This window comes from Grus americana, chromosome 17, assembly GCF_028858705.1.
Source record: "Grus americana isolate bGruAme1 chromosome 17, bGruAme1.mat, whole genome shotgun sequence".
Classification (NCBI taxonomy): Eukaryota; Metazoa; Chordata; class Aves; order Gruiformes; family Gruidae; genus Grus; species Grus americana.
The window spans coordinates 15,009,518-15,021,098 of NC_072868.1; the positions used below are offsets into that span (position 1 = coordinate 15,009,518).

Here is an 11,581-nt window from a genome sequence, read left to right on the forward strand (position 1 = left end):
AATTTGGATCCTCTTCAGAAGAGAGGCCAAGGGTTGAACATCATGGAAACAGAACTAACTGTTCTGTGAACTCCCCAGAACAGACACATGGGTGATGCAGTGCTGTGGGAGACTTGTGGCATCTGAAAAAATATAGGTTTCAGATTCTAAGACTTCTGCAGTCTTCAACTTTCACCAACATTCAAATTCACCTACATTAAAAGAAAATTAAATTGCCCTCCCCCACAAAAAGCAAACCACAACAAAGCAAACATCCTCCAGCAAACTATTCGCTTGAATCTATTAAAACTTGCCAAGTCAACGTTCCAGTCTCCACTGCCTAACCCAGCCTGCCAACAACAGAAGTGTCAGTTTTTTGCTCCTCTATTTTACATTAACAAAAGTCAATTGTGGCGATGAATTGCATCACATGCCAACAATATATCACATTCCTTCACAGCTGTTTTTTGTAAAGGGAAGGAAAAGAGCTCATCGGTCACTGACACCACTTCTATAAACCATACACATTTTAAGAACTCCATCCACAAAGGCAGGATGGTAAACTCCCGAACAAAATCCTGACAAAGTGGCGTAGCACAAACTATCAATTCCAGGTAATAAACCCAAGTGCATATGAAGAATCCATACATTAACCAAATCACGGCAGTCATGAACTTATTTTAATAGATCGAACAAAAGAAGTCACTGTTATGCCCCAATGAGCAGGAAAGCCTGTTACCAAGTCAGCAGGCTGGACTTTGCCTAACATATCATCAAGAAAAGGAAGCAAAACTGCACATTCTGTTTTCTCAAACTCTTTAGCAACGTACCATCTAACTCAAAAGCATGAATTCCCCTAAGGATTTATAACTGATTTAAATAGAAGGAAAATGCATTCCTATAAAACCCTAATAGGACTTTAGCCTGTATTGTCAAAACAGATACCATAGTATATCTTTTAGTACAGTAATTTCATTATCTGTAACTAACAAATAATAAAGGATAATAATGAAGAGGAAAAGAATACAGAACAGAGAGAACAAAGCCGATTACCAGACATGCATACAAAACGTGGCTGAGTGCTTCCTGGAAGCTCAAGTAAACCTCAAACTGTTTGATGTGATGTATATATGCATTCACATCTTTGGAAAACAAAAATGCTTACCACCATATAAATTCTACAACAAGCCAATTTTTAATTATACCTATCAAAATAATAATAAAATCCTAGCAGTTTCATTCAACATGCTTGAATCATGGAGACCACCTACGCAAATATAAACACAGCATTTGAATCTCCAATTAACTATTGCCAACTATAAAAGGGGGACACTTTTAATAATAAATTATGATGATAATTAATCATTTTCACGCACAAAGGTAACAATGTAACATCATGCAGTGGTTTTAAAAGCATCCTACTGTCTGCATTTCTATTCTGGTTAGTTTGTGCCAAGATTATAAAAGCATATTTTAATTTTAAAAGAGGAAGAGAGGAAGGTGAAAAGCTTCCATCCCTCCCTCCGGTCATTTCATGTAGGTATTATTGGATTCAAATATTCAGCCACTAAATCATTGCTATGGAACATTAACATTTTAAAGGGATTCCCGTGCTTGGAAAAAAGCGGAGAAGAAAAGGGCCAAAGGAAAGCCCACAAAAAGTTACTCTGTCCTAACACTGACAAAATAAACACTTGTAGATCTGTTCAACTGAACAGTCATATGACAGGAGCAGGTTTTATTTAAGTCAATGTCACAGGGATAAAAAGCATAAATATAACAGCAAAACTGAGTGACGTTCTGTGCTTAGCATCTTTCTGTAACACGCAATTAATAGTCAAATAGTTGTTTGCTGTTAAGGATTCTATGTCAGAAAATAAACCACTGTGTACTACAGATGATGTGCAAGCAGCACATTTTAGTGGAAGAAAAGCATTCCCAGAAGGTAATTCCAGCCTTGCAGGGTTCCCTCCATCAGCCACCAATGGCTTTGACACTGGCACCCATTGTTTCTCCCTAAAACGCCAGCTAAGATGCGCCTGCTCCTATTCTGTTACCACCCGTTTTTCTCTCGCCCTGTGCAAATGCTTGTATTTTTGTGTAAGCTGCAGAATTCAAAATGGCAAATTGCTCCTCAGAGATGTACAAAGAACCTTACTGTTTCAACAGAAAAGGAAGGAAACTCATATTTTTGTTCCACTGTATCCTGATCCTCTGACAAAAGAAAGAAAGCTCAGTCCTGATACTTCTAACTTTAAAACACACACCCACAAAGAAAACCCCCCAAACCTTTTTGGGAAAAAAAACAGCCTTACTATTACAGGCTCATCTTTATAGATAATGATTTACAAGTCAATACTCTGTTGTTAAAAACAGGCTACAACAATATGTGCAAGAAGAATGTTGTACAAACATTTTTATAATTATGCTTTCATATATTCCATCAAAAGGTAAATTACTTGAAAATACCTACAGAACCTTTAAAAAACATATACTAGTTCTACTGAGGGCCCAGTTGGCTAGTACAAAAGAAAAGCATTATTGCTCTTTTTACTGTCAGAAAGTTTCAAAAAGTTTGAATTTCTGTACTAATAACTTGAAAACTATAAGTTCAGCTGCAGCCAATATCAACAGAAGAGGACAGCAGGCAGAGCCTTCTACCCTCACTCCTACTACTGAGGATGCGAGCTAGAGTGACTAAGGATGACAGCATCCAATGGGGAGGAAAAAAGGAAAACAATCCATCATTTTAGAATGAGGTCTGCTGATACAACGTGAATTCTGGCCATGTATTTCTTATTTAACAGAAGTTGCAGCTAACACAAGTTCATTAGTTATTCACTAGTTTATAAACGGAATAATTGCAGATAACATCAGATTACAACAAAAGTTCTGTATCAGAGTTGTACGGAAAAAGCCTTAGGGAAGGAAAGCAGTGATGAATGTTACGATCAGGCTCATCATTGTTTCAGAAATAGTATGCTGTGTGAGTAATCCAATTGGAACACTTTTCCTTTGAACGTTTTGCTGAGCTGTGCGATGTAAAAATAGATTTGTATGCCTCAGATTTCTCCTCACTGTCTGCAATGGATCTCTTCATGGTAGTAGAAGAAGCCTTATTGACTTTTCCTGGTACAGATGAATTTCCATTATCTGATAGAGAAAAAGGAATAGAATAAAGCATGTGTAACAACTTACACTTGATAAAAGTATTTAAATAAAGACAGGAAAAAAATTTTAAAAATAACGTGTACAGAGATGAAGTATATACATTTTTTCAGGGCTACCGTAAATATATCCTGTAATTGTTCCTAGCTTTTATAATTTATGTTCAAAACACCTTTAGAAAACTTGATGAGAGAGGAATTCCTTCCTTCTTGTGTAAATCCCTTGCACTGCAATTCAGTATTGACATTTATTCCTCTCAGTGACAAACGGCTCTGAACTCTAGTCTTAAGAGCCATGAAAGTATTCCACCACCCTGAAGTATTGTTTAGAAATTAGCTATCAAATGGCAAAAGCTAAACTTGCGACATACTGTCCCCAGGGAATCTATCTCCTCCCTTTATTATTTGCAAAGTCATTTATGACCAATAACAATAGTCTGCATCATTTTATATTTGGGATAGGAAAACGCCCATCCCTCTGTTTCTGATACCATCCCTCTCAGTCTGTTATATCTACTGCTACAAAACTTTTTTTCTTAACAACTATTTAATCTTCTCCAAAGTGGAAGGACAGTGCTTTGAAAAGCGTGTGTCGAGTCTCTTGTGCAAAAAAATGAATACAGAGAAGTCTGCAGAAACTCTACATATTTACTTTAACTTAGGCACAACAGCACGTAAATAGCTTGTTGGGAGCCCGTCTGAAAATGTACTAACTGATATCTGCACGTAGTCACAAGAATTGTATGTGCGATCCCAAATCATCGTCGAGCAGACCTTTTTTAGATTTGGAGAATGGTGCTTTTAATGCCATCAATAGTTGTCTGGAAAGAATTACCAAACACTGGATTTGAAAGAACGAATATGTATGCTGCGAGTCCAGAACCCTTAGGGTGTCATGTTCATAAATTAATTCCTATGCTACTGGTATTCCATGTCCATGGATTTTTCTTTATTTTCCCTCTCTCCTCTTAATCTCTTGCTGGTCAATATAACTGCTGCCAGAAACATAAACCAATGACCTGACAATTCAAATATTATGTATTTTACACTCCTGGAAAAGAAAAATACACCAAACTTTATTAGAATTACTAGGTTCCTAAGCATCCAAGAGCAATTATAATCGTCTGGAATTAAATATTTTTAAAAGTCTATCCTTTATGAAAACAGACAGTAGGGGGCAGGTAAGGCATTTCTGATAGAAATTCTCCCAGCTTCTCACATAGTTCACATCTACAGTTCACCATTTAACTATTCTTACATTCTTCAAACAACCTACACTGACTTTTTCTGTGGCTGTAATGTACACAATTGAATAATTCACACAGAAATCTCAGAGTGACTTTAAACATGTACTTGTTCTTATAGTTCTGTATGAAAACATCAGTATGAATTGGAGACATTAAATAACAATATATATTACATAAAGAGAGGGCACCATCCTTTGGACTAAAGGATTGCCAAGTTTACTCATAGCTGCATGACTTCTGTAGCTCCATCAGAACATCCTGAAGTTATATTCCACTGCTCCCAGTGACACACAGCAAATTAGCAGCTCAAATGCAGGACTAAAAGTCATCAGCTTGGGACATTTTAACACGCTTCAATGAAATAAACTGCCATAAACAGATTTTTTGACCACTCGTACTTCAGGAAAACAACTACTAATTCTCTTCACACTAACTGCTAGCCAATAAAACAGATATACCAAACCCTCAACTGTATCGCTGCGTGAATAAGAATCTCTACTCTCACTCACTCAAGTTGGTTCCACCAACTTAAAGCACAGCAATACTGGCATGACATGAAGAAGCAAATCTGGCTTGTTTCACAGTGAAAAAAATGCAATGTGGTGAAAAGTGTTTATTATTTTTATTAGTTATCTGCATCATTGCAGCACTTGCCAGTCACAAGCGTGAGCGGAGACCCTGTTGTTTTAGGTATTTTGTGAAAGTATAACAAGAAGTCGGTCCCTACTCTGTGGGCTATTTACTCAAAGTATAGGATGATGGATAGCAGATGGGACAAAGGCAAACTGGGCAGAATAAGGAAAAACAGACAAACAGAAGCCCTTGCATGCTTTCTGCAGAGTCAGATTTGTAGATTTTACAGACTGTAAAACAAAGCTGTTTTAAGAAAAAGTTAAATTGACTACAGTTTCTATTGAACAAGGAGCTTTGTGCATGTTCATGAGGCAGCTTCCTACTCCAGCTTGGAAAGGCAGCCTTGTAGGACAGGCTTTTGAAAGAGAGGGTTCTTTGAAAAAGTGAGCCATGACATTATGGCTCCCTTGAAGACAGGAGCTGACCTTTTATTACTGAGAAAGATAAAAAAAAAAAGAGAAAGTGAAAGGGTAGCTTCTGAAAAATACAGTACAAAATAGCTAGAGAAGGACCTCTCCTACAATTTTTCAAAGCAGAACTATTTGTTCTCATTTTTCACATTTAGATTAAAGAATAAACACCAACCTGAACTTTTGGTGAAGATAATCTGCCTCTTTTCCCCAGAACTGGAATTGATACAATCCTTTCCATTCTTAGTCTTTGATGGACCTGGACAATCTATGAAAGAAGAAAAAAAAAAATCAATCATGAGTCTGCTTCATGACTCAGAGGCTACACGTAATTGGTAGCTGTGACATTACCTTCAGCAGTGTCTTGCCGAGAAGCTGATTCTGCTGACTTACACTTCTTTGATTTCTGAAACAACACAAGCAGAAATCTGTAACGTACTGAAAGGATATACAATCCCCAACTTGTATTTGATGGACACACAACTCCAGTACATTTTTATGTCTTACACAGTGGAACTCTTCCTTTCACAATATTACTTCACACTTTTGGTATTATTTCTATATGGAAAAATAACAACCTTGGCAACCTTGACAGCACCTTAAAGAAAATCGCGCAGGCCAAAATGAAACTGTCTGGAATGGGTATTTTGGCTTGTATGCTTTGCAGGGGGTTTGTGTGTCACCATCATTAAGACAATCTGATACTCTGAACCCACACGACAGGACAGTAAATTGCACAACATTAAACAGGACACAGTTAACTAATCAATAAAGACTTTTTCAATAAAAAATTCAGAATAATCTTGCATCTCATATCCACTTAATTTTTTTTAGTTAATAAAAAAATCCCTCCTGGGTAACTTTCAACAACTGGGCCCTTTGTTGCAGGGTTGCTTGGGAAGAAAAGATGCAAATAGTTAATCCAAATTTTTTAAAAGCATCTGTGGACCAGATTTTCCAAGTTAATTTATGTTTGTCCCGATTAAAAAATACAAAACCCCAAACAACAGCAACAAGAATGCCATTTACTGGCTTTGATTATATTAATGCCAAGCTGAAAAAGAAAGCTGTATTAAAACAGCTGTTGGTGTTATTAGCACAGAAGATGACTCTGTATACATTCAGAATGGTGTATGTACTTCAAGAAAACTACACAAATCCAAAGAAAATAAAGATATTTAAATGTGTTGTAAAAATTAGGAGAAACCATGCTGTCAAGTATACGATTAACACTTGAGGAAAAAGATGCCTTACCACATGTTGCTGCAAAGCTCAGCCAGGAGGTGGTGGCAGAGGGTTACCAGGCAGAGAGCAAACTTGGCTCTCCTGGTGTCCTTCAGTGTACATGAAAAAACCCTTTTCAGGGTGCTTCCACCTTTGTTGTTATGGGTGGCTTTACAAATGAGATGTTTGTAAATGTATTTATGTGTATATTATACATAATGAATATATATTATGTATCTTTCATCATGGGTACATATAACATAGTTGAGCTTGAATAATTATTTATACTAGTGCTAGCTGCTTCTTCCTCATGCTTTGTGCTTCCTGCTCCAAAGGAAGAAGGTCCACTTAGACTGCTCCCCCAGCTGAAAGAAGGAACTGAGGAAGAGGTCTTAACAGCAGTGCCACAGAGCCCAAACTAGAAACTGTCTTCTGATACTGGGACTGGAGCTCACAGATCTCAGACTGTGACAGTGACAGCAGAGAAGACTTAGGTACTTCTTCATTGCGCTGAAGTCGGGGACAGCACCAGCTTTCAGACTATTCCAAATTATCTGAACCAAAACTGGAGATGCTTTGTTACGGCCACCTTCCTAACAGAAATTGAGTGCAAACGACCACTATTTTGGGGGCTGATTACTCATCTACTGAGAACTGCAACATTTTAGCATCAATTTATCTTTAAAATTCTTTCAAACATTTATTTACAAAGTACTGGGAAAAAAAAAAAGAAAAAAACTTCTGAAGAGACAGCATAAGATTTACAGTATTACTCTTACGCCAGAAGGTGTGGGACACTAAGTGCAGAGGCTATGAACAGAGAGGAAATGGAACAGTTGGATATCTACGGGTAATCATCCTCTCCTTTTATTGCCCAGGCCCAATGATGCTGTATTGGTGCAGATGAATAAAGACCCTACGATGAGAAGGAATCACATGCTCACTGGTAAGTAAACAAGTATTTGTTTCAAAACAATCTTGGAAAACATTTGTATGCCATCTAATCCTACAGGCAGGCAAAAATCGAGTGCAGTAATAGGGGTGAGATGATCAACCTCCATCTAAAGTCTCAGTTTCTCACTGTCAGACAAATGATGATTCATGCTCTTGAGATTCAGCTAAATCTGTCTGCACTCTGGACCGAGTTAACACTGAAGTTTTTGCTTGCTTTGTCATCCTCCAGAACAGCAATGCCAGTTCAGAAAAAAATAGCAATGCCAAAAAAAGTCCCATGTGCAGAACTGTCGTTTGACGGTTCAGTCCCACAGAACAACTACTACTTCACAGAGCAGCTGTAAGGGATGAGCCCCAAGAACTGTAAGCCCGAACAACACCCCGAGAGACATGACAAAGAGGAGTCATGGGGAGGGGCCTGGTGTTACTTCTCTTGATTTTGCCCTAAAAAGGTCACCTTGTGCCTTACTTGTTGTGCCTTACTGGTGTCTCAACCACTACTAGAACTGGGGCCAATAAATAGGGACACGTACAAATCTGCGGGGGGACTCACTCTATGCTGACTACCCCCATCGGCAGGTCTGACACTGGATCCAGGACTGGTGATCTCTCTATTTCTCTCTTTTCTTCTCTCTCTCTCCTTTCCCTCAAAGCTGCTAAGTAACGCAAGGCCTACCTTGATCTCCCACAGAACCACACAGCTTAGGTAGATCTAACTGTGAGAGTGCCAACATTAACAGAATATTTGTTCTCTGTGTTCCTACTAATGTCCACTGATGTCCATGTGCAGACCTTGAGTGTTATCTCACCTTAGTTCACGCTAAGGGGATTTGCAAATCTTAGTTGCTCCCCCCTCCCCACAGGTGGGACGTGACAGCAGTAGAGTATATAGCAGAGCTGCAATGACTTTATTCCCATGGCATTTTGACTGGGCAGATTAAAAAATAATAAAAAAGAAATGCCAAGACCTCAACAGTATGGTAGGAATTAGCATCGTCAGTAATCACTCAGGACCACAAGAACCACAAAATATGACAAAATTTCCAAACAGTGCTCTTACAGAATCAGACCAGTAATCTACAGATCCCAATATTCCGTTTCTGACAGTGCCCAGTAGAGGATACTTAGAGATCAATAACCTGCCATCAGGAACTACCACACCAAATACAGGAAAGATTTTGCCCATTACTAGAATTAACTAATACAAGGTCTTTGTTCCAAGAAAAGCCTGAAGTATAAGCTGGGACACTGTTGATTTTAGCCATAGCATTGAATTCTATGATTTTCAGAGAGTTACGCACTGCCTGCTAGTCAAAAGAAAGTTTCAGTACATACAACTTCAATATGCTATTAGCAAAATATGCATGCAATCCATTACTTTTAGAAGTAGCACTGAAGTACAACACAACTTACTAAAGCCTCCAGTCCGCATAAAAATGAGCAGACAAAGCTATGCGATCTAAGGGCAGATGGCATTACAGGTAAGAATTCTTTCAATTTTGTTTTAAATAATGTATAAAAAGATTACCTTTTCTAATTTACTTTTAAGTCTTCTATCCTCCATTCTTTTCTTCAATACTTCCACATCTTCTTTATTACCATTAAGGATAATCACATCTTCCTCTTGAAAGGGAACACCACACTTCAAGAAAAAAAGTAAAAGAACAAAACTAGTATATATTCTCAAGACCTTCATGCTGTTGAACCTTTGTTAGAATTAATATTATGTTTAAGCTCTCCAATCCTTCCTCTTGCCGCTGTGTCTTGTCCAATAGTTCTTTCTCTTTTAACACAGTCTAATACACCTCCTCACCTAAAATGTCAAAGGGAAGATCTTAGTTGTTTTTACCACTGAGCAAAATAATACTGATTCACAGCATCTCACTTCACGAAAAGGAGAATAAATACTCATCTTACTAGTGAATTGTGAACTTTCAATATGTGAGCTGCTTTTAAATGGGGTTATCAATCTGCACAGCAAATTATAAAAGAATTTAGAAATATGAAAATATTTTGTTCTTCTTCAAAGCCCTATTCCGTGTAATAGGGCTATGGAAATTGCATATTTATTTCACTGTCACTCACTACAAACAACACTCTATTTTTTTTTTCTTTAAAGAAAAGGTATTTTCTGTTCATGGGTTCCTTGTTTTACTAGCATAAAATGTATAGTGGTTAGATTAACCAAGGTAGTCCTAACTAGAATCTACTCAATTTTCTGAACCCCATAGCCAGAAACCAAAACACTAAGGTACTTTCTGATTTTTTTAGTTATGAATGCATTTGATTAAGATCTAAGCATTATGCCGCTCTGCTCCGTCTTTCAACTTAGCAATACAAGAAACAACTGACAGGAGCAGTTCCTTTACACTGACTAAGAACAACACCAAAGGTGTTACTGCAGAAATACCAAAGGTGTGAGTCCTCTACACAGCACCAGGGAATTTTTCTTCCCAACAGATAGACAGGAAAACCTGCTTTGCATTATTATTTGTTGTTATTATTATTAGACTATGAAGATTAAAAAGGAGTCATAAAAGCAGCATTATTCATTAATCCAGCCTTGCCTTCTCATTGTCCTTCATCTGATTTAGTAAATGCTACCAATTTCAAAGTACATTTATAAATTAATCTGGATAATGCATCTAATGTGCTTCATGTAATTCCACATTTGTTTTCTGGTTGAAGACACAGCTGTTTCACTGCACGCATTTTCAATCATCCGGTGAAGCCAGCACATTGACTATGAAGTTTTCTTTTCCAAGATCTCAATTTCCCTTTTTTTTTTTTTGGTTATTTTGTTAAATCCAGAAGCTTTCTGTTAATCTGCAAGATTAGTTTATAATCCTGCCTTTGTCATTACTCTTCTGTTGTCTAAACACAGGTTTAGAAAGGTTACTCATGTATTTGCAGTAGGAATTAAACAAATGAAAGGACATATGGACAGTACTTTGACTACAGTCTGCTCAAGTGATGAGCACAGTTTAAAAATTATTCTGAACACAAGTGCTCAGAGATACTAAGAAGGAGAAGCAAGGGTTAGAGAGACACATGTTAAGAAAGTCAGACAGAATAATAAGCGACACACAAGAAATGCATGAGAAGCCTAAATTTTCCCATTGCTACTCAATGAGCTAGTGTTAGAAATACCAGCTCAGTATAATCTCAAACACTTGTGAGTGAGAAGTCTAGAAAATCAAGACAATCGCTCTTCATACTGAGGCAGGAGTGACTGGTAGCTGTCTGGATTCTCAAGAGCCCTACACATTCATTTCTAGTGGGGTGTTTTCTGAATACAGCATGAAAGACCAGCACCCTCCTACAGGCTAGTGATTTTAAAAGTAATTTCTGCAATAATTTTTTAAAACATATTCTGTTAAGCATACAAAAACAAGTGGAAGTTTCCTCAAAGCAAAAGTTTATGTCAAAGGACTCTAATTTCAATAAATGTTGCATTTTGAAAAAGCAAGTAAATCCAGGTTCCCATCTGAAAAACAGGTGGAACTGTTCTAAAATGAAAAGTATTTACAAGAAACAGGGAAATAAAGATAGCGTCCTCCTTCCACTCACTGAAACAGATAATATTTTGCCATGACAACAGCCAGGTTACATTAGAGAGACCATACTCTTCCAAACATACTTGAAGTATAGCAAGTTATAGGCACAGAACCAATTCCACCTTCCCAGGTTCCACTAACTCCAGTAGGTACAATTTGTTGTTGCATCGTACACCTGCATCAAACATTTTTTAAGCGTCGGTACTATTGGATGCAAAGGTTTAATTCTGTTTTTTAAAAAGCTCACTTATCCCTTCATGCAAAAAAGGACACATTTTTATCTCAACATTTTGAAATATGGAGATAAAAAGCAGAAAGAAATTTCAGTTTTGCAAATTCAGAAGGATTGTTCCTTCAGATTAAGGTCTTCTGGGGCAGATGTTTTATGATATCACAGGGTCTCCCTTGCT

The 11,581-nt window shown here is 37.5% G+C and overlaps 1 protein-coding gene across 1 annotated transcript in view; it reads right to left on the bottom strand.

Moving 5' to 3' along the window:
* Positions 1-637: 637 nt before the first annotated feature.
* RTF2 (replication termination factor 2) overlaps positions 638-11,581 on the bottom strand; it is a 30,616-nt gene continuing 19,672 nt past the window's right edge. The window contains exons 6-9 of the mRNA XM_054845017.1: positions 9,143-9,256; positions 5,788-5,842; positions 5,612-5,704; positions 638-3,132 (exon numbers count right to left, since the gene is read on the bottom strand). Of these exons, the coding sequence (XP_054700992.1) occupies positions 2,948-3,132; positions 5,612-5,704; positions 5,788-5,842; positions 9,143-9,256 (447 nt within the window). The 3' untranslated portion in view covers positions 638-2,947. The remainder of the gene's footprint in view (positions 3,133-5,611; positions 5,705-5,787; positions 5,843-9,142; positions 9,257-11,581) is intronic.